The sequence below is a fragment of the Dryobates pubescens genome, chromosome 8 (genome assembly GCF_014839835.1).
Source record: "Dryobates pubescens isolate bDryPub1 chromosome 8, bDryPub1.pri, whole genome shotgun sequence".
In the NCBI taxonomy this organism is placed as follows: domain Eukaryota; kingdom Metazoa; phylum Chordata; class Aves; order Piciformes; family Picidae; genus Dryobates; species Dryobates pubescens.
The window spans coordinates 31,059,643-31,083,164 of record NC_071619.1 but is presented as its reverse complement, the minus strand read 5'-3'; the positions used below and the strand labels follow the sequence as shown (position 1 = coordinate 31,083,164).

At 46.9% G+C, this 23,522-nt stretch overlaps 1 protein-coding gene across 1 annotated transcript in view; it reads right to left on the bottom strand.

Annotated features, from left to right (window-relative positions):
- Nucleotides 1-23,312, bottom strand: part of MYH15 (myosin heavy chain 15) — a 57,584-nt gene extending 34,272 nt beyond the window's left edge. Inside the window, exons 1-18 of the mRNA XM_009896986.2 lie at nt 23,219-23,312; nt 21,507-21,610; nt 20,323-20,466; nt 19,666-19,822; nt 17,757-17,784; nt 16,498-16,591; nt 15,339-15,359; nt 14,652-14,744; nt 13,197-13,260; nt 12,989-13,087; nt 11,211-11,314; nt 10,640-10,778; nt 9,839-9,957; nt 8,501-8,650; nt 7,202-7,372; nt 5,932-6,111; nt 4,011-4,143; nt 854-921 (exon numbers count right to left, since the gene is read on the bottom strand). Of these exons, the coding sequence (XP_009895288.1) occupies nt 854-921; nt 4,011-4,143; nt 5,932-6,111; nt 7,202-7,372; nt 8,501-8,650; nt 9,839-9,957; nt 10,640-10,778; nt 11,211-11,314; nt 12,989-13,087; nt 13,197-13,260; nt 14,652-14,744; nt 15,339-15,359; nt 16,498-16,591; nt 17,757-17,784; nt 19,666-19,822; nt 20,323-20,466; nt 21,507-21,610; nt 23,219-23,312 (1,962 nt within the window). The remainder of the gene's footprint in view (nt 1-853; nt 922-4,010; nt 4,144-5,931; nt 6,112-7,201; nt 7,373-8,500; nt 8,651-9,838; nt 9,958-10,639; nt 10,779-11,210; nt 11,315-12,988; nt 13,088-13,196; nt 13,261-14,651; nt 14,745-15,338; nt 15,360-16,497; nt 16,592-17,756; nt 17,785-19,665; nt 19,823-20,322; nt 20,467-21,506; nt 21,611-23,218) is intronic.
- Between the last annotated feature and the right edge of the window lie 210 nt (nt 23,313-23,522).

The following is a 23,522-nucleotide window of genomic DNA, read 5'->3' as shown; positions in this document are numbered from 1 at the left end:
AGCTGGATGTGGCACCATTCACTACCACTCTCTGGGCTCGGCCCTCCAGCCAGTTCCTATATAGGATAGGATAGGATAGGATAGGATAGGATAGACTAGGTTGGAAAAGACTGTCAAGATCATCGTGTCCAACCTATTATCCAACACCACCTAATCAACTAAACCATGGCACCAAGCACCCTATCAAGCCTCCTCCTGAACACCTCCAGTGATGGTGACTCCACCACCTCCCCAGGCAGCACATTCCAATGGCCAATCACTCTCTCTGTGTAGAATTTCTTCCTAACCTCCAGCCTAAACCTCCCCTGGCACAGCTTGAGACTGTGTCCTCTTCTTCTGGTGCTGGTTGCCTGGGAGAAGAGACCAACCCCCTCCTGGCTACAACCTCCCTTCAGGGAGTTGTAGAGAGCAATAAGGTAATTCAGTGCCTACCAGTGATCAGTCACCAAGCTCTGCAGAATGTATTTTGTCTTGTAAACAATAGGGATTAGTAGAGTTCAGAAATTCCACTACCTTAGACATTTAGAAAAGAGAGATTAGTAGAGGTGGTGCAATGCCATCAGCACACTTGAATCACAGAATGTTTTGTGTTGGAAGCTCATCTTGTCCAGCCTCCCTGTAGTCAGCACGTGCACCTACAACCAGATCAGGCTGCTCAGAGCCCCATCAAGTTTGGTCTTGAATGCCCCTAGGGAATAGGGCTTCCCCTACCTCTCTGGGCAGCCTGCTCCAGTATTTCACTACCTCCAGTTCAGATGGGATTTGAATTGTTTAGAACCCATTAGAACCCTTAACATTCCTCTTCAGTAAATTGTCTGAACTCAAGCCATCAGATGGCAAGAGGTGAACAAACCTTGTGCAAGGAGGACACAGTTTGAAAAGAAGCACCTTTCTTACGTTTTTTCTCTCCACCCTGGTCACCTGAGGGGACAAAAAACACATGAGAAGAGAGAAATTAAAATCCCTCTCTGTGCCTCAGTAAGGGCTGCACACAGGGCATGGGGACAGACACATCCTTCTAATAGCACAAATCCCTTGGAATGAAAGGCACAGCTAATAACCTGATGGCTCTGATTGCTCACATATTAACCCAAACCTTCGGAACACCAAGTGGGATCTGTCGCGGGTTTGTAGCTATCTGTCCACACTTGGGGTTTCTGTCAAGGACTGCTGTCAGCTTTCTGCATTGCATCTGCATTTCACAGCATCACTTGTGATGCAGGAAGTCCATCAATATGAATAAGGTAGAAAAAGGACTTCTCATAGAGTGGTTTGGGTTGGAAGGGACTTTAAAGAGCGTCCAGTTCACAGATTTGCAGGTTGCATTGGGCTGGAAGGGATCCTCAAAGGGCAGCTTGTCCAACCCTCCTGCAGTCAGCAGGGGCACCTCCAACTAGGCCAGGCTGCCCAGGGCCACATCAAGTCTGATCTTGAATGTCTGCAGGGATGGGGCCTCAACCACATCCTGGGCATCCTGTTCCACTATTTCACTGCTCTCGTTGTGAAGAACTTCCTCCTAATGCCAAACCTAAATCCACCCTGCTCCAGTTTCAAACAATTGTCCCTCAAGGCTCCTATCGCTCCATGCCCTTCTAAACAGTCCTTCCACAGCCTTCCTGTAGGTTCACTTCAGACACTGAAACATAGCTCTAAGGGCTTCCTGGAGCCTTCTCTTCTTCAAGCTGAACAGCCCCTGTTTTTTCAGCCTCTCTTCATAGGGAAAGTGCTCCAGCCCTCTAGATGCTCTTTGTGCCTTCCTCTGCTCCAGCAGGTCCATGACCCTCTTGTGCTGGGGGTTCATAGCTGGACACAGTACTCCAGGTGAGGTCTCACCAGAGCTGAGTGTCAGAATCACCTCTCTCCACCTGCACACCACACAGATCCAACTCCCCTGCCATGGGCAGGGACATCTTCCACTAGACCAGGTCACTCCAGGCCCTGTCTAACCTGTCCTAGAACACCTCCATGGAGAGGGCTTCCACAACCTCCCTGAGCAACTGGAACCTGCACCAGTAAACAGAATTTTTCACAAAGCAGAGTGGTTTGTGGTTTACTGGAAAGCATGTAGGGTGTGGTGATGTAGCTAAAGGGAAAGAAAGGTCATGCTGATGGAAAACCACCACTGCACATTGTGCTGTACAGACACTGACTCTCATGTGCCTCCTGTGCAGACACTGAGCTGGTGCAGGTAACATTTGCCTAGATTCAAGGGAAAGGAATACAGTAGCTTTGCATCCCCTGAATTGTGCCTAAAGCTTCAGAGCCAAAATCACTCAGCTCTTCCAAAGGAGTGCTAGTTTCCGATGTGACCTTTATGAAGTTTCTCAGGAGCCAAACATGACCCCAAAATGTACAGCAATTGTTGCAGCTTTCTAAGCACTGGACCATTAGGTCATCACCAGGAGGTCTGGCATTTTGTCACCTGTCAACAATACTCAACATAAAAGGAGAAGTGAAGAGTGCAATGGGCTTGATGGGATTATCCACAGCCTCTCCCTCTTCTTGACAGTGACACTGCCCAGACTGGAAAAGGCTGAGCTGGGCAGGCTGACACTGAGGAGAAACAAGGTGGTGCTCTGATGGACAGGAATACCCACAGGCAAATAGGCAGTTAGTGACTTGCAAGAATTTGCTAGTGGCGGGATTTTTGTTATTTCCATTCAGCTCCAGCTCTTATTCACATTATGAAGTCTGCAGCCTGCTCACTTCCTCAGCAAGTGTTTCATGATTAATGACAACAACTATGGAAATGAGGTTACTAATAAATAGGCTGCAACTGGCTGCAACTTCAGGACATAAAAGCTACATCTTTGTAATGAATGCCAGTCTTATTTACTTAAGATCAATGTCCTGGGGCTTGCTACTTGTCTTCTCAGAAATAAAACAGCTCTGTGCGATGCAGACAGCTTCAATATGTTCAAAGAATCACAGAATGGTTTGGATGGGAGGGGACCTTAGAGATCATCCAGTTCCCCCCTCCTGCCATGGGCAGGGCCACCTTCCACCACACCAGGCTGCTCAAGGCTTCATCCAAGCTGGTCTTGAACACCTCCAGTGAGGGGGAGGTATGTGTAGTCTTGGCAAACAAACAAACACCAGCAGCAAGATGTGTTGGCAAGTTCTTCTACCCTTGCCAATGTGGAGTGGTGTTCAAGTACTTTCAGTGTCTACTTGCCACTAATCATAGAATCATAGAACTGTTGAGGCTGGAAGAGACCTTTGAGATCATCAAGTCCAACCACTCACCTGGAGCTCACAGTTCCACCACTACTGCTAAGCCACTACCACTAAGCCATGTCCCCAAGCGCCACAGCCATGCATCTTTAAAACACCTCCGGGGATGAGTTCTCCACCACCTCCCTGGGCAGCCTGTTCTAATGCTTGACAACCCTGCCTGTGAAGAAATTCTTCCTAATTCCCAAGCTGAGCCTCTTCTGGCACAAGTTCAGGCCATTTCCTTTCATCCTGTCACTTGCTGCATGTGAGAAGAGACCAGCCCCAGCCTTGCTCCAAACTCCTTTGGGGCAGTTGTAGAAGCCTTCTCTTCTGGTTACCTCGGATGTTTCTCATGGGACTTATAGTCCAACAAAACATTTCAAACCATTCTTCTGTATCTCTTATTGGTTTCAGGGTGGACTACAAGCAAGGAGGACTAACAGCATGGGAGATAAGAGCTACTCTTTTTCACAGATACTTGTGTCCAACAGCTTGTGTGCCACACTTGCCTATCTGAACACTTGCAGGCTCCAACTCCCACCAGAGTGCTGACAAGGCTCCGATTTCCTCGCCAACATTGCTCAGAGTTATTATGCATTCAAATTAGCTGAGCTAATGGCTCCTTGGTATAACTGGCAAACTCCTACAGATGCTGTGCACATCTAAATAATTAGTCACTGCCTCATTTAGTGTTGAGCAAATTGCAGCTGAGAGAATTGGTTTGTTTCTTGAACGTATTCCCAAGCATGCATCCCAGGAATGAAAGAAACCCCACAGGAGCTGCTTCTGCTTACCGCTCTCAGCACCAACGTAGCTTTCAAACAAGCTTGCCAGGAGTTTGTTGGATGACTTTTGGAAAATGCCTACCACAGTCTCATTGAGTGGGTCCTTGTTCTTCTCAAGCCACCCAATGATGTTGTAGGGAACCTGCAGCAAGGCATTGAAAAGAAATCAGAGGTTGCAAATCGCAGAATCATACAATGGGTTGGGTTGGGAGGAACCTTCAAGATCTTGTAGTTCATGGGCAAGGACACCTTCCACTAGATCAGGTTGCTCAAGGCCTCAACCAAGCTGGCCTTGAAAACCTCCAGGGAGTGGGCACCCACAACCTCCCTGGGCAACCTGTTCCAGTGTCTCACCAACCTGGTCTTCCTAATAGCCAGTCATGGCTTAGTTGATTAGATGGTGTTGGATGATGGGTTGGACACAATGATCTAGAAGGTCTTTTCCAACCTGGTCTGGTCTGGTCTGATCTATTCCATTCCATTCCATTCCATTCCATTCCATTCCACTCCCCTCATTCCCTCTCATCCTATGTCTACAAGCCCTTATAAAAAGACCCTCCCCAGCTTTCTCCTTCAGAGTTGTTCTTCATCGTTTGGCTTGAAGCCAATGAACTGTTGCTCTCAGAGCAGCACCTGCCACCTAATTTTTCATCACTTCCCCTCCAATTCTCTGCTTCTTAATTCCCAGTTTTCTCTTCCAAATAATTACCATCTGAATCCCACACATACTCCCTTCCAAGCTAGCTGGACCCTCCATCTTTTCATGGACCCCATGCAGTTAGGTTGTGGAGATGCCACGTCATCACTGTCCCAGGAACCCCACTAATAGGTGCTGTGCTATAAAATGTACAAATCATAGAACCAATAAGGTTGGAAAAGACCTCAGAGATCATCAAGTCCAAGCTGTCACCCAACAACTCATGACTAACTAAACCATGGCTTCAGGTGCCACATCCAGTCCCCTCTTGAACACCTCAATCATTTCACTTCCCAGCAGCATGCTGCACTGGAGTAAATCAAAGATTTTCTCCCAAATGTAATGGTTAAAAATCTAACTCTTGGAGTAGGCTGCAGCTCCATTTAGTGGGATATGTCCCATTTTTAACCCCACAAGGGGACAGAAAGTCTTATTTTCTTTGCCCAATCACTGACAGCTACAGATAAGGAGCAAGCTGGGCGTTATTTCTCGTGGTAAACATAACATTATCTTAATGCTCCATTCTAACCTGAAATTAATAGCACCAGGTAGGTCCCAGCTCCTCTGTGTTGAGCCTTCATATCAGTTCTAGTTTGCTCATAAACTGCCTGTGTCCCTCTCAGATTTTCTGCTTATCAGGCCTGAAAACAGACTGTTGAAACTGGGCAAGCTTGGGCTCAGATATCACAGTCCTGGATGACATTCTCACCTACTCCATCATCAGTATCATGCCTGTTAACTAAACCTTCACAGCAGAGCTAACCACAGTTCCCTTGGCTGCTTTGTCAGACTGCTGTCTTAAGGCATGACAGCTGGTCATGGTTTGAGTGAAGAGCAATGGCAAAGCTGTTCTTTTTTTTTCACATCCCTGAAGTTAGGCAGGAATTACTCAGATCCTTTATAGAGGGAACCAAGATTAATAGTTGGATGCTGCTGCTGTTTAATCACCAGTCTGAGTCTGATTAGAGGAAAGTGATGAAGAAAAGGCTTCTTTTCAGCAAAATCATCATTAGCCTTCCTCTGTTGTTCCCTTTTATTTACGCATCCAAGGACCAGATGTCCTGGAGTCCGGTGGCAACTTGCTGTGTTGCAATATTTGTGCAGAGAGAGTAGTCTGCTTTTATTCCCTGCTGTTTCTTTCTTCCCCTCTCCATCCTTTCAGCCCTCCCTTGTGTGCTGTGGGCCCAGCCCCACCTGGAAGACCTCTAACAGAGAGTCAACAAAGGAACTTACTGAACCGGCATAATGACGAAGTTCAAAGTGAGCTTCATATTTCCTTTTCTTATCAGGCCTGGGCTTCTGTAAGTTAGGTGACTTTCCAAGGTGGTTGTCATAGAGTTTGGCTTTGAATGTCATGTCTGTAGCTTTTGGGAACATGCATTCCTCTTCAAGGATAGACAGGATTCCCAGTGGCTGTGGATTTAAGAACATCTTTGTGGGACAAGGCTTAGGCTGCCTGCTTTCAAGAGCTGTGCAGGCTTTGACTTTGATCTGATGGAGTTTTAAGCCTGCAAAATTTCCTCTCATGCTGAGGAGGGAGCCTTTGGCTGTTCTGTTAAAACAGTAACCACACCTTTGACTATTCAGTATGTCCACCCTGCTTTATGATGGCTTCCAGAAAGGGTGTGATTCACCTTTCAGGGCAGTTGGACCATATTTTGGTCCAGCATTGATTTGGTCCATCACATAACCACCATTTGGCTATCTGGTGGACTAGGAAAAGATGAACTAACTTTCTAGCAGTGGACAGAGTGCTTGAGGGGCTAGAATCATGCACAGATAGCCTGCTCTTCTGGACACAAAAGTGATCAAGCAGAAGAGCAGTTAATAATTATCCTTTCTCTTCCAGGAGTTCCAAATGTCCCACTAAAACAATACTCAAAAATTCATTTTTCCTCACAGGTCAGCAGGGTTAGATGCCACAGGAGGGGGCAGAACAAGAGATAAAGCAAGGGACAGCTGTCTCCACCACAATGATATTATACTCACAGAGAAGAGAAAAGGAAAGGCATGCATGCCATGCTGGGGAAGTGGGGAGAGAGAACCAGTAGGAGCTTGCACATCAACATGTAATGGAAGAAAAAGAAACCTCCTGGGGAGAGGTGACTGAAATGTAGCATTTGCCCTGAGAAGCTGAGAAGTGAGTTTGATGTCAGGCATACATGGAACAAAGTAAATGGAAGAGCAGCAGGGACAGAGAATGATATTCTGGGGTTCTGATTCTGTGAAAAGTAAAACCCCAAAGAATCTTGGGCAGCCATACAAATTCAGCTACAGTTTGTGGTTACTCTTGGGCTTGCAGAGCAGACTTATGGAGGTGAAGCCAAGAAGACACAGATACCACCAACAGTGCTTTTCCTTCCATTCTGTATTGCATGTAGAAAGGCAAGAAACCTGCTGGGCTGTTTATGCCACTCTGTTCAGTGAGCCTTGAGGACACCTCCAGGGGAGTACCATGAATAAACCCAATCCAGTAAATACACTCTAGCACTCCTGGACCTACCTTCTCAATTAGATCAATGCAGGCCTGCAGGTCCATGCCAAAATCAATGAACACCCACTCAATGCCTTCCTTCTTATACTCTTCTTGCTCCAGGACAAACATGTGGTGATTGAAAAACTGTTGCAGTTTCTCATTAGTGTAATTGATGCAGAGTTGCTCAAAGCTGTTAAACTGCAGAAGGAGACAAAAAAAGCCAAAACAACAACAAAAAAAGAAAAATAAAGAGATGCATTTGCACCACAGGGCTTGGTGGAACAGCAAAGAGGAAGCTGTTTGCATCTAAAACCTAACCAATACTTGGTTGAGAAACTGCTGAGCATAACACCAAAGGCAAAGGAGGGGGGAAAACAGCAACTGTCCTCTGGAGTGTGAGGATGCCCAGATCTGCTGAGGTCTCTCAGGATGGACATGCCTTTCCTTCAGCAGCATGCATGCCACACCAGCCCTGACAGCAGAGCCAACATTGTGCTGTGCTGTGTACAGAAAGCAAAATGAGGCAGCAGCAGCAAACTTTAGGAACAGATCCTGAGCAACAGAAGCTGTGATGTGCTCTCCTCACACACACTTGTTTACAGTGGTGATAGAATCACAGAATAGTGCAGTTTAGACTGGACTTCAAAAGATCAGCTGGTCCACCTTTTGTGGGAGGGGGAGCCTAGATGAGATTGTCTACAGCTCTGCCCAAGTATATCTTAAAACCCTCCAGTGACAGGGACTCTGAAATCCCTGAGGAGGTTGTTCCTGTGAATGATTGTGCTCATTGTAAACAAATGGCTATTTTAAACTGAGATGGAGATAGATCCTTGTATGCTGAGGCATAAAGAGAAAGAAATAGCCTTGATAAAATATGCTTCCTCTCAAAGAGAAAGAGCAGGGAAAATACATTACCTTAGAACACACCTCAAAGCATGTGAGATGTTGTCTTTGCTAAAGAATCACAGAATTGCTTGGGTTGGAAAAGCCCTCTAAGATTATTGAGTCCAACCTTCAACCTAACACCACCATGGCCATTAAACCATGGCCCAAAGTAACATGACCACACTTTTCTTGAACACCTCCAGAGACAGAGACTCCACCAACAACCTGGGCAAAAAGTTGCCATCCTCTTCCTCCCCAGGAACTACCAGCAGCATATCCAGTCATGCTAAATGCTGAATGTGTTCTACATCAGCACGTGGAAAAAGTCACAAATGCTGTTTGCTTTATGGCTTTCTCAGGACTTCGCCTTCTGTTTGCTTAGAAATACCCACCCAGAGCTGTCACTTGATATCTTCTATGTCCTCACACATTAGTACTCACATCAAAGATTTCAAACCCAGCAATGTCCAGGACTCCAATGAAGAACTGTCTTGGTAGCTTAGTGTCCAAGGTCTTGTTGATGCGGACCACCAGCCATTTGAACATCCGATCGTAGACTGCCTTGGATAAGGCTCCAACAGCATACAAAACCTAAAACACATGGTTCGAAGCACCACTGTGAGGGACAGAATTCACTGTGGGCTCAAGGCTTTGAGTGTAGCAGCTGATTTCAATCCCTGCTTAGGGTTTACAACCACTGAGAGAAACTTGACACAGCACCCAGCTTCTCCTCTTATCTATGCTGACTTTTCCTCACATTGAGCATGCACATGCATGCTAACATCTACATAAAGTGCTAGTAAAGCACCTTTTGGGAAACAACTGGACAGCAAGTGGCACGTGTTTTAATCCCTGACATAGCTTTAGAAGTTAGGGGCCAAATGGCAGCCATGGTGTCCAGAGCTATTGCTAATATTCTGGGGAGGTCAGGCTGCTCAGGGCCATTTGCTTCCAGTTTTTGAGGGCTGTTATGGCAGGTGACAGGAAAAGACTGACAAAAGCCTCTCTTCAGGCTGGAGAGACCTCTCTTCAGCAGTTTTCTACTTCTTGAGACTGTGCCACAGCCTGTCTTCCACCACCAATTTCCATAGAATCACAGAATATTTTTGTTGAAAGAGACCTCTAAGGACCATCAAGTCCAACCACAACGAAACCCCAATGTGTCCAGAAGTGCCATGTCCACACATTTCTTGAATACCTCCAGGGATGGTGACTCCACCACCTCCCTGCACAGCTTATTTCAATGCCTGACCACTCTAGCAGCAAAGAAATGTTTCCTAATAATTGTCCTCAAAAAGCTGCAACATCTTCTACGATGCTGCTATGGAGGCAGCAGTGTTAGCTCAAGGGTTTTTCCCAAACCAAGAGATACCTTTAAGTGGATGTTACCTTTAGCTGACTGAGGTCACACAGAGCTTAAAATTGCATGAATAATGAATGAGTGAATGAATAATTCATGGTTCAACTCTTTTAGGTAACTGTTCTCCTCCAGAATTAGATCTCAATACCCACGTGGTGTTATTGCACCTGGCTTCCTCCAGTGGCTGCTACTAAGACATCAGGAAAACAATGCTCTCAAAGGCAATGATGGCCACTAGTCCTTTGTCACTCTCTATCAGTTTCCCTCACTTTCAGTGTCTGTTCCCCCAAGTTTGGTGATCTGAAATGGCAACATGTACTAAAGGTACAGGTTAATGTTTCTAGCAGCTCTCAGAAGTTACAGATCAATCCACAAATCTTGCAGGACAAGTGTCAAACAACCTGAGAGCTTCTCCTTACCTGTTCAACACTTTGACCTTTGGTCACGTATTCGTTGCCAACTTTCACTCTAGGGTGCAATAAACCCTTAATCAAATCAGAGGAGTTGATTCCCATTAGATAGGCAGCTTTGTCAGCACCTGGTCAAGAGAAACATGATTTCAGCTGCTTTGAAGTTCTACATGGACACATGCCTAGCCAAGGAAAAAAATATTGAGCACATCCATTTCCAAAGAGAAACTGGATCAAGACCTTGGTCTCTTAGTGTTTGGTGTGCCTAACAAATGTGAATCTTTTGTGATAGAGAAGGTCATCTAGACACTGCAATTGCTGCAAGAATCACACTTGAGAAACTCTTCAGAACATCTCATAGAACCATAGAACTTTTGAGGTTGGAAGAGATCTTTGAGGTCAGCAAGTCTAACCACTCACCTAGAGCTCTCAATCCCACCACTGCTGCTAAGTTACTACCAGTAAACCATGTCCAAAACCGCTAAACCATGTTCAGGTGCAAGAGAAAGTAAGGAAGGAAGACCTGAAGACATGGAAGAGAATGCTGAGGCAACAACTTCTTGCATCTATATTGTTCAAAGAGTCATAAAAATGGGATTTCATTAGGTTACTCTGACTGTGTCTCTTCACCTTCTACTAGGTAAGGTAACCCACCACTGAATGAACCACTGCACAGCACTCTTAGCTGAGCAGGAGCTACACTGTGCAAGATCAAAGCAAACAGGCTGCTTCTTCCTCAGCACAGTGCATGATAACTTCTCACACAGCAGACTTCTGAAGGAAATGATTCATTTTAGGTGTCATTCTTACTTTCAGTGCCATCAGCCTCTGCCTGCTCCTCTCTGGGTCTTTGTTTGAATTTCATGTTCCCGAAGTGCATGATGGCTCCTGTGAGCTTGTAGGAACCAGACTTCTCATCTGGCACAAATCCCAAGATGTCCATGGCTTGCTGTGAAAGGGAAACAGGTATTTGGTCACTTCTGTATCCAAAAAGCAGTAACATTTTGCAGATACACAATGAGCCTGGCGTGGCAGATGTTGCTGACTGATATTGACTGGGGCATTGTCCCACAAAGCAGCCACTCTAACATCCTGAAGTCCCAGCAATGGCTGGGGAGCAGGAGAGCTCCCTTTATCTTGCATTTTGTATATCAAAGCTGTGAGAAGGTTGTGCCTATGGGCATTACATGGAGCAAGGCCAGATCCAGAGGTAGAACAGTCCATCAGGCCTCATGCTTCACGGTGTGAATGCAATTAAGATCCATTTTGGCTTTCACCTTAGTCTAGTAGCTTTAGTGACCAAAGCTAGACTCCTTCCAGCACTTTTTCTCCCCTCATGTACCTAATTATGAAGAACAGAGTCAAATCAATATTAGCTTACATCTGTTGCTAACAGTTCTTCTCCATCATCCAAGTTGTCCACTGTAACTACTCCTTGGGAGCAAAAGTGGTAGTCATATGGGTTGGTAGATACCAGGAGCATATCTGTAAAAGAATTGCTAAGGTCAAAAGCACCATTCATTCAGGAGATCCCAAAGCAACACAGACTAAGAGGTCAACTCATGCACTTCTCTCTGCACAACTGTTTATCATGTTGAGCTTGGGCTGTTTTTTTTAGAAAGAAGTTGGGAATATTGCACCCACATCTACTAAGCATGCTTTACACTGAGTTCATAACCATAGGGTGATAGCATGATCTGGGTTGGAAGGGACTTTAAAGATCAGCTGGTTCCATATCCCCTGCCATAGGCAGGGGCACCTTCCACTAGACCTTCTACTAGGCCTTGTCCAGTCTGGCTTTGAAGACCTCCAGGGAAGGAGCACCCACAACCTATAATTTGCCACAGAGCCCTACTTTCTGCCTTGTAAGCCTGTAGGTGTAAAAATCCCATCTAAGTACAGAGCTCTTGTGCTGGGGGTCCCACAGCTGAACACAGTAGTCCAGGTGAAGTCTCACCAGAGCATGGGGGCAGAATCATTTCTCTCAGCCTGCTGGCCATGCTTGAGAAAAGTGAACAAGAAGAAAAGAAGATAGCAAAGGTTTTCTTCAAAGTATTAGGAAAAGGAAGCAGAGAGACCTCACCTGCTCTCTGCTCTTCTCCAGTAGGTCTGTGAGACCACAATCAACCAGGGAAAACAGGAGCATGCAGCTTTGCATATTCTCCCTTGCTACAGAACCTCCCAGGGTGCCAGTTTTGGCACCTGGGGCAGAAAGAGGGAAGTGGCTTTTCTTCATGGACCTGTGAGCAAATCTCCTCATGTGAAAATCTGGACAATTAAATTTTTATCTTCCCAAATGCTCTTGGAGTTGAAGCACTTTCCAGATGCTTTGAGGCTGTGAGTTACACAAATTCAAAGTGATGGTTCCTGAGACCCAGGCAGGGTCTAAGCTGTAATAGCACCACACAGTTGTAGGGTACCTGCAGCATCATAGCACAGAAACATGGTCTCTGTTGCTGCCATTGCAGCAGCATCTTGAAAAGAGTGTATTTGAAAAGATATTTCATATCTTTAAAAGAGCATGTAAGTGGAGGTTCAGTTTTCTCAAACAGAAGCATAAAGCTTTCTTCTGAGCACAGGTTTGCTCACTGACCCTTTCCTCAGCCACTGTCTGCTCACAGAATCATGACCAGGAACAAGGGAAGATTTGCCATAAGTGCTGCTGCCTGGGTCAATAGCATCTTCCTCAGCACAACCTTGAACATTGCACTGTAGCAGCTCAGAGATTCATGGAATGGTTTGGGTTGGAAGGGACCTTAAAATTCACCTAGTTCCAACCCCTCTGTCATGGGCAGGGACACCTCCTGCCAGAGCAGGTTGCTCGAAGCCTCATCCAACCTGGTCCTGAACACCTCCAGGGAGGGAGCATCCACCAGCATCTCACAGCCATCACTGTAAAGAATTTCTTCCTAATATCCAGTCTAAATCTCCCCTCTTCCAGCTTCAATCCATTCCCTCTTGTCCTATCACAAGCCCTAGTAAAAACTCACTTCCCAGCTCTCCTGTAGCCCCCTTCGGATTCTGAAAGGCAGCTCTAAGGTCTCCCCCGAGCCTTCTCTTCTCCAGGCTGAACAGCCCCAACTCTCCCAGCCTGTTCCCATGGAGACATATTCAGCTTAGGGTAGCTTCTTCAAAGCTCTCAATCCATGTCATACTCACCCAGTAGTTCTGGTTTCTTTCCTGACAGGATCTGGTAGAAGATGTGATAGTCTCTTTCACCTGGTTGCTGGAAAATCACTCGGGATTTCTCCAATAAATCTAGGTGCACAAAGGAAAAATGAGTGAAAGTTGCCCTGCACTCTTTCAGATGAGTGATTTTGGTGGTTTGTTTGTTTTCTTTTAAAAAGGAAGAAAGTTTGGTGCTTACAAATCTCAATGTCTGCAGATGACAGCTTGCCTGTGGTTCCAAAATGGATTCGGATGAATTTCCCCTAATTCACACAGGAGAATATTGTAGTTAGTGCACATGGGATACACAGAGGGAAACAAAAGAATGATGCTTGAAGGCAATTGTGGTTGGAAGGTAATTTGGGTTGTAAGAGACCCTTAAGATCATCAAGTCCAACCCTTATCCCAGCACTGCCACTAAACTACATCCCTCAGCACCACATTTCCATGGCTGTGAAACCCCTCCAGGGACAGGGACTCCACCACTGCACTGGGCAGCCTGGGCCAGGGCTTGACAGCCTTTTCAGGGTTTCCTCACGTGCAAACCTCCCCTAGGGCAACTTGAGGCAGTTTCCAACTGTCCTATGGCTTGTTCCTTGTGAGAAGAGACATCCACCTTGCTCTGACCATCTTTCAGAGAGTTGTAGAGCGTCAGAAGGTCTCCTGCCAGCCTCCTTTTCTCTGGCCCAGACAACCAGCTCATGCTGGCTCTTTGTCCTTGCACAGACAGGTTTTCAGGGACAAATTCACAGATTCATAGAATGGTTTGGGTTGGAAGGGAACTTAAAGGTCATCTAGTTCCAACCCCTCTGACATGGCCAAGGACATCTCCCACTAGATCAGGTTGCTCAAGGCCTCATCCACACAGCCATGAACGCATGTCTCCAGGAAGAGGGCATCCACAGCCTCCCTGGGCAACCTGTTCTAGTGTCTCACCACCCTCATTGTCAAGAATTTTGTCATAACACCAAGTTTAAATCTCCCCTCCTCAAGCTTCAATCCATTCCTCCTCATCCAATCACTACAAACTCTTGTAAAATATCAGATACCCAACAATGATATGAAACTTCCCTAAGTCTCTTCTGTTGATGCACACAGCTCTGTAACCAGCCTGTAGGACTAGGATCACAGGGTGCTTATGTGCCAGGCTGAGCTGTGGGAATGCTTCCAATTTCATTTCAAGAGGCAGGTTCACTGTAAGGCAGGGCTCAGAGCAAGAAGCCTGGGCACCAGACACGCAGGTTCCTTCTCTGACTCCTCATTTGCAGTCCTAATTTATATGCAACTACTTAAGTCAGAAGAATTCTCTGATTTCCCATTGCTTTGCCCATTAAATTTGCATATTAATTCCTCCAAATCTCATTAAAAAATGGAGTAGTTTTCATTTAATCTATCATATTCCTGGGGAGGTTCTGCCATTGCTGCTGAAAGTGCTTCTCTGATCTTGTGCAGTTTAAACCGTTTCTCAGAGTGGATCTTTGTTTCTTTTTAATCTTTAATCTTTCCAGTAGTCTTTCCTGTTTGGGCCCCACTTTGTTATTCCTCCACTGTGTGGGAATGCAACCATTTCAGTGGACAAAAGAAGCAGCAGCTTCTGAAGGGGTTACTCCAGAGCTGTCAAAGGGGACATCGTTACCTGATGTCACAAACTTACAAAGCGTGAGGAGTTGTCGTTCCTCAGGGTTTTGGCGTTGCCAAAAGCTTCCAGGGCTGGGTTTGCTTGAATGATTTGATCCTCCAAGGTGCCCTAAAAATCAAAGTTGAAATATTAGTGAGGACCCTACAGGCCACAAACTCAACTCTACCACAGCCATGCATTCACGTACAAGGCAGAAGCCTCCTTAGCAAAGGGATTTTGCTCCACCCTAGGGGTGGCACAGTGTGACTGGCACGACAGCAAAGTCCTCAGTCAGTGCTGAGCTTGAGGCTTTGAAAGGCCTCAAACAATCTGCTGCATTCTACTGTTGTGCTTTGTAGCTTGGATATTTTATGCCATCTGCACAGGAAACAAATCACCATATCTCGCCATGTGCTGTGAAGCGTGTGAGGACATCCGAGGGAATGCACGCAGGAGAGGGGCTAGCGGAGACAGTGACAAGCACTAAAATGCATTAGGTTTGAAAGCAGTCAGAGCTTGTAATGGTTGTGGGGTTTGGAGTTGAGAAAAGCATTAACTGTCACATGCACAAATTCCAGTTTGCTGAAGCAAACTGCCTGGGCTCCAGGGATCCTTCTCTGGGAGAACCACACGAAGCGAAATGCTGAGGTTCATGACATGAACTGACAGAGCCCAGTACAGTTTTCACAGGGAAAGGATAAAATGGCAAAGATTATGACTTACCCCAGTTTTGGTAGCTGGTTGCTGTCAAAAGAGGAACACAATGGATTAAAAACCCACAACAAACAACAGAATGAGAGTACTAACATGAAAGGCATCACGAAAGGTAGAGATTAGCACGTTTAGGTATCTAAGGGGCACTGACACTCCAGGGGGACTTCCATAGAATCACAGAATGCTTTAGGTTGGAAGGGACCTTGAAGATCACCTAGTTCCAGCCCTCTGACATGGGCAGGGACACCTTCCACTAGACCAGATTGTTCAAGGTCCCATCTAACCTGGCTTTGAACACCTCCAGGGAGGAGGCATCCATGAGGTCCCTGGGCAACCTGTTCCATTGACCCTTGTCTTATCATTTGCCACCACTGAGGAGAGTCCAGCCTCATCCTCATGATCTTTAGATTTTATTCTGCTGATCAGCAGTGAGAAGATCCTCTCTCAGGCTGCTCTTCTCCAGACTAAACAGCCCCAGGTCTCTCAGCCTCTCCTTGTAAGAGATGCTCCAGTCATTTAATCATTCTTGTAGCCTCCACTGGATTCTTTCCAGTCCTTGAACTGGGGAGCCCAGAAGTGGTCACAATACTCCAGGTGTGGCATTGTTGACAATCTTACTCTTTTTAGAGACTATTTCCCATGTAGAAAACAAAACAAGCAAAACCACAAAATAAACACCACCCCCCCAAAAAAAACCCAACTCCCACAAACCCAAAAAACCCAAACCAACCCAAAATCTTAATCTTCATGGTCTCCCCATCTTCTGACCAGCTTTAACATGTTCATGACCCTCAAGGTCTCTTCCAACCTTAGTGATACTGTGATACTGTGATCCTTAACACGAACTAAAACTGGAGCTAAAACGAAGGCTAAAACTAAAACTAAAATTCATAGGAAAAAGAAGCAGCCACAAGCAGCTGCTCAGAACCAGGAAGGGTTTTGCTGCTGCTTCCTCAGGGTGGCAAGGTTAGGTGACCATTGCCTTTCTACCTTCAGAACAGCATGCCCTCAATAATGCCACGTAGGAGCATCAGCACCTTCTTCCAATGGTTTCTTTTGCTAGCCATGCCTGTTGATTTCCAGCTGTGTGGTGAGGACTGGTAAAGTTGGTTGTATACAACAGATGAGCCTTGGAAGCCCAAAATGAAACAGCCCTCAGCAGACTTACATTCTTTTTACCAGGCTCCCCCAGGGCTGCCACAGTGGCAAAGTACTGGATGACACGCTTCGTGTTGACAGTCTTGCCAGCACCAGATTCTCCGCTGGAAGAAAGAGGAAGATAATGCAATGGTCAAACAGCTGTAACCCATCCTCCTCCATCCTCCTCTCCTGCACACAGGCTGTGCTCAGAATCACTGACTGGTTTTTGGCCATTTGTGTGGAAGTCACCCTAAACTGACTGAATGGAGAGGTGAATGCTGAAGAGAGCAGCAACTCATTCTTCCTGTGGCTTCTAGCACAAACCCACTCTACACTGAGCTTCCTGCAAAAGCATGAAGTTTTCTCATAAACTTCCAGGCTGAGAATCTGAGGAACAACTATACACAGCTAATGGGTTACATAATGCACAGAAAAGCTGCATTAATCTGCCTGAATTATCCAGCAGCACATGTGAACTGCCAGGAGAGACACCCAGCTCTCCATCTTTTCTGCTTTCCAGTAAATGATGTGCAGTCATCATCATAGAATCATAAAACTGGTTTGATTGGACAAGACCTCTAAGATCTTCAAGTCCAACCACCAACCTAACACCACCATGGCCATGAAATCATGGTCCAAAGTGCCATGTCCACAGGATTCTTGAACACCTCCAGGGGTGGTGGCTCCACCACCTTCCTGGGCAACCTATTCCAATGCTTGACCACTCTTTCTTCACCATCATCATCATCACTGGGCCATCTCATTTCAACTATATTAATACCTAGAAAGGTTGGACCATTTGATTCTTGGGGGCCCTTCCAACCTGGCATTATGTCCATATCTCCTGGCATACATCCATATCTCCTTTTCTGCCTTGGTCATCTCCCTCTCTGTGTGCCTACAAAACATTCTTAAATATAATCTGCAGCAAGAAGCACCACAGTGAAAAGAAGTCTTCTATGTTCAAAGGGGACAGCCACAGGAAGGCTAAACCTGGAGGAAGTGTTTAAAAAAGGTCTGCTGAGTTGCTCTCATGCCTGCTTGAAATGAACACCAGATGGGGATTAGGAATGGGCCAGCCTCCCTCAAACTCCCAGCTGCTACTTTCCCATGGGGCTCAAGGCAGCTCTCAGGTGGCCAAATTGCCAGTTGCTTGGCTTGGATCTAGTTCCAGGCAATTTAGCTAAGTTTTTCAGGGTCAACTTGTATTTCAGTCCATTTTTTCCCCCTTCTTCTGGTTTTCTTGCAGCAACAGAGTCTCAAACCAGTCAAAAAAGCGGCACTTACGTGATCAGCATGGACTGATTCTCCCGATCTGTGGAGGGGGAAAAAAGAGATATAAACTTAGCAGACTGTTCAAATTGCTCATTAGAATTGCAAAGGAGTACTAACTATATCAAAATAGTCCTGCAAGGAGAGGAGATAATCACATGGAGCAGAACATGGAAAGTTCTAGCCCTGCCTTGAATCCTCCTCTTGTGTTTTGTTTGAGCTGGTACTAAAGAGCTGCCTGTCATGCATGTTCCTTTCCAGTGTCTTGGAAACGATAATCACAGGCTTAAAGGTTGGAAGAGACCTTTAAGATCCTCAAGTCCAACCATTAATACAGTACTGCCAAGCACACCACTAAACTATGTCCCTCAGCACCACATCTACATGGCTTTGAAACCCCTTCAGGGATGGGGACTCCACCACTGCTCTGGGCAGCCTGGGCCAGGTCTTGACAACCATTTTGGGGAAGAAATTGTTCCTCATGTCCAACCTAAACCTTCCCCGGTGCAACTCGAGGCTCTTTTCTCTTGCCCCGTCACTTGTTCCTTGGGAGAAGAAGCCAGCAAAGAAAGTCATCCTGTCATCATCATGATTCTTCTCTTCCTCCTGAGTAGACATCTGACCCTTCTGCTACTCCACTACTAGACCAACCCAAGCAGTGTTGCTGTTTGTTCACAGGCTGTTCCTCACTGTGCATATGTATGCTTCTTCAGTTGGCCACGCTGCTGGAATCATAGAATTGTTTTGGTTGGAAAAGACCTCCAAGATCATCAAGTCCAACCATTGACCTCATACTACCATGGCCATCAAACCATGACCCAAAGTGCCATGTTCACATTTCTTGAACAGCTCCAGGGATGGTGACTCCACTGCCTCCCTATGCAGCCTGTTCCAATGCCTGACCACTCTTGCAGCAAAGAAATTATTCCTAGTATCACTTCAGGCATTGGAAGGTAGCAGTAAGGTCCCACCAGAATATTCTCCAGGGTGAACAACCCCAGTTCCCTCAGCCTGTCCTCGTACAGAGCTGCTCCAGTCCTTGGATCATCTTTGTGGTCCTCTTCTGGACTTGCTCCACCAGTTCTGTGTCCTTCTTATGATGTGGACACCAGAACTGGACGTGGTATTTGAGGTGGGTCCTCACAAGAGCAAAGGGGACCTTAAATTCAGGGGGCTTCAAATGTAATCAGACCAAACCAATCTATTAAAAAAGCTGATGCAGATTTCCAGGCCCCTGTTGCTTGTAGAGCACTTCCATTTAGGAAAGATGTTGAGTTGCTGGAACATGTCCAGAGAAGGGCAACAAGGCTGGAGAGAGGTCTGGAGCACAGCCCTGTGAGGAGAGGCTGAGGGAGCTGGGGTTGCTTAGCCTGGAGAAGAGGAGGCTCAGGGGAGACCTTCTTGCTCTCTACAACTACCTGAAGGGAGGTTGTAGCCAGGAGGGGGTTGGTCTCTTCTCCCAGGCAACCAGCACCAGAACAAGAGGACACAGTCTCAAGCTGTGCCAGGGGAGGTTTAGGCTGGATGTAAGGAAGAAGTTCTTCCCAGAAAGAGAGATTGGCCATTGGAATGTGCTGCCCAGGGAGGTGATGGAGTCACCATCACTGTAAGTGTTTAAAACCAGACTGGATGAGGCACTTGGTGCCATGGTTTAGTTGATTAGATAGTGCTGGGTGATAGCTTGGACTTGGTGATCTCAAAGGTCTTTTCCAACCTGGTTCATTCTATTCTATTCTATTCTATTCTATTCTATTCTATTCTATTCTATTCTATTCTATTCTATTCTATTCTATTCCTATTCCTATTCCTATTCCTATTCCGTTCCTATTCCTATTCACATTGCACACAACCAAAGCTCTCACCACCCAATGGCATGAGCTGAACAGAGCAAAACCCCAGTGTGCAAGCAAAGCGTGCCACTTACTCCGCAGCATATCGTGGTACGCGTTGTCAGCAATGGAGAAGATGTGAGGAGGAGCCTCCGAGCGCCTCTTGCCTTTGTATGCAGCCACAACCTCTGACTTGTAGACAGGCAGCCACTTGTAAGGGTTTATAGTCACGCAGAACAAACCAGAATATGTCTGGAGAGGAACACAAAACATGAGTGAAAAAAACCTGCTGAAGGAATAAGTAAAAAACCTCCTAGTTGAACAAGCAGGACCTGCACCAGGGGAGGTTTAGGCTGGATGTTAGGAAGAAGTTCCTGACAGAAGGAGAGATTGGCCATTGGAATGTGCTGCCCAGGGAGGTGGTGGAGTCACCATCACTGGAGGTGTTTAGGAAGAGACTGGATGAGGCACTTAGTGATCTAGTTGGAAGTGTCCCTTTGAGGGTTTCTTCCAACCTGGTGCCATTTGTGAATCTGTGAAAGAACCAGATGCATCTTGTTCATGCAGTTTTGTCTGCCTGTGTCCAGACACAAGCCAACTCCAAGCAACTTCTTTCTTAAAAAGATGAGCAAGACTCTCAGCTCTGTGACTCACCAAAGCTCTAAAGTGAATGTGAAGAGCACACTTTCAGATATGAAATCTGAACTTGAAAGGCAGCTCTCTGAATACCCCCTCCTTGCAATGACCCTTACATAGATCATCCAGTTGCTGTAGCGCTTCCTCAGGTTGTACAGCACAGAGGCCTCATTCAGGTGTGTCAGCATGGCCATGTCCTCAATCATGTCAAATTTGGGAGGGTTCATTGACTGCACGTCGTCTTCTTTTATGGTCAAGGTCTGCAAAGAAAAAGCACATACAGCAAGAGTGGGAAAACGTTGGGATTTCCTGCTGCTTCCCATCCCTCACAGGGAAGCTTCTGCAGCGTGAAGCCTTCTGCTCACACCCAACCTATGTACACAATCATTTGTGTCAGCAACAGCATGGTCAGCAGGACCAGGGAAGTCTTGCCCCTCTGCTGGGCACTCGTGAGGCCACATCTCAAATACTGGCTTCAGTTTTGGGTCTCTATCACTCCAAGAAGGACACTGAGGTGCTGGAACATGTCCAGAGAAGGGCAACAAAGATAATGAAGGGTCTGGAGAGGAGAAGAAGCTGACAGAGCTGGGGTTGTTTAATCTGGAAAAAGAGAGGCTGAGGAAAGACCTTATTGCTCCCTGAAAAGGAGGTTGGAATGAGGTGGGTGTTGGTCTCTTCTCCCTAGAATCAGCTGATAGAATGAGAGGAAATGGCTTCAAGTTGCACCATGGGAGGTTTAGGTTGGATGCAACAAGATGCCCAGGGAGGTGGTGGAGTCACCATCCCTGGAGATGTTTAAAAACATCTGAATGAGGTGCTTAGGGACGTTCTTTAAGAGTTGGGTACAAGGAAATGTTAGGTTATGCTTGGACTTGATGGTCTTTTCCACCCAGGTGACTCCATGGTTCCATCATACTGTTTCCCTCTAAAGCTCTCAGAAGAATGGGGGGAGTCTGAGATGATAGAAGTAAAGCTCATGGTGGCATTGCTGCAAAGGGAGCCATGGGATTTAATTACAGCCTGGGCCAAACCTCTGGGGGCCAAACCAGAGCTAGCTGGCTGCACACCTCTGCTGACAGACGGCCCACTGCTGGCTGGTGGTCTCTTACCCACCACGTCATTGCTGCCTTTCCGTTGGTGGCTATTCATGTGCCGGTCTGAGATGGTCTCTCTTACTGGGGGCTTCCCGTTTGCAGCCCATACCATGAGACCAGCAACTGGGCTTAATTTGGGACAGGCAGTATCTGGAGCTTGCTGCTCCAGCCTTGTCAAGATGGATCAGCCAAAACTGCTGCCGTACCCTTCCGTCAGCCGTCTGCACGGTCACTTTGCCATCGCTGCTCTCCGTGATTTCGGCTTCGACGTAAGCTTTCTTCTCGTCGGGAACCCAACATTTCTTCTTCCCTGTGAAGTCAAGGAGACAGAGGGCTCGTGGCCTTGCAGCAGACAGCACCACCCTGCCCAGCTATGGGAGGCTGCTGGGTTACCTCTTCTGCACAAGCAACATGCAATGTGCACTGGCAGCACAGGAGGCAGCGATGTCCTGGGCTGCAGCAAAAGAAGTGTGGCCAGCAGGACAAGGGAGGTGATTCTGCCCCTTTCCTCTGCTGTGCTGAGAACCCAGCTGCAGCACTGTGTCCAGTTCTGGTGCCCTCAGCACAAGAAGAATATGAAACTGCTGGAGTGGGTCCAGAGGAGGCCATGAAGATGATCAGAGTGCTGCAGCACCTCTGCTATGGGGAAGGGCTGGGAGAGTTGGGGCTGTTCAGCCTGGAAAAGGGAAGGCTCTGGGGAGACCTTGGAGCAGCCTTCCAGTACTTGAAGAGGGCTACCTGAGAGCTGGGGAGGGACTTCTTACAAGGGCTTGTAGTGATATAATGAGAGGCAATGGCTCTGAGCTGGAAGAGGGGAGATTTAGACTGGATATTAGGAAGACATTCTTGAGAGTGAGGGTGGTGAGACACTGGAGCAGGTGGCCCAGGGAGGTCGTGGACACCTCCTCTCTGGAGGTGTGAAAGGTTAGGTTGGATAAGGGCTTGATCAGCCTGGTCTATTGGAAGGTGTCCCTGCCCATGGCAGGGGGCTTGGAACTAGATGAGCTTTAAGATCCCTTCTAACTGAAACCATTCCACGATTCTATGACCACAAATGCCCTGGCACTGGAGCAGATGGGCAGTGCTGAGGGGCTGCCTGCCAAAGCAGGGCTCCTACATGTTGGTTCACCTTTGAAACTACCACTTGGCTTCCTCTATATCCTCCCAGCACAAGGTGTCAAAATATGAGTCCATGATTTCAAAAATGCTAAGCCTTAGCCTGCATGGGAAATCCATTGCTATCATCACCAGTGTGCAGATGGAAAAACTGAGATCCAAGCCCAAATTAAGGCATTTTGAGAAAAACTGCAGTCTGGGTGAGGAATTCAGCCCACATTATTTTGCTGCCAGATTTAACCAGATTTAGCCTTCTTCCTGCACCACCTTCTGAGGTTTGCCTTGAAAAACAGCAATATGAATAATTCACATTGAGTTATCTCTGTGGCTGCTTAGAGTCTTCAGTTACAGCAGCTATGAGCAGCTATGGTGAGATGCTGTGGTTGTTTATACTTACACTGTTGCACCTCAGGATGCCCCCTCCCTGGACGTGTCCAAGGCCAGGCTGGACAAGCCCTTGAGCATCCTGGTCTAGTGGAAGGTGTCCCTGTCCATGCCAGAGGGGCTGGAACTAGATGATCTTTAAGGTTGTAACCAACCCAAACTGTTCTCTTAATCTATGAATCTGAAGGTGTCAGCATCTGAAAGCTATCAGTGGGCACTGGGGCTTCCACCACCTCCTCCCAGGAACCACTCCAGGTCAGGCTTTTTTGGGGCTCTGGGCCACCTGCTCTAGCTGCAGACATCTCTGCTGACTGAAGGGGAGTTGGACAAGATGACCTTTGAAGGTCCCTTCCAGCCCAAACCATTCTGTGATGCCTCTCAGCCAGCCCCTGGCAGCACAAGGGGTGCTGCAACTCACCATCGAAGGCGACGGTCTGTGCCATCATCAGCTCCTTCTCGCTCTTGCGGAGGAAGGGAGCAGCCTCCCCGAATTCCGACATGTCCATCATCATGGTGGCGGTTTAAGGTGGCACAGGTCAGTGAGGCAAAAGGAAGGGACCTGGTCTACCAAAGGAGGGGAGAAAAAAGACAACACCAAACCAACCATCAGTTGCTTTTGTGGGTGACTTGAGACAGTACAAAACAACCAGCACAACAGCTGATCAAAGTGATCATAAAACCACCACAGAATCACTAAGGTTGGAAAAGATGCCTAAGATCAT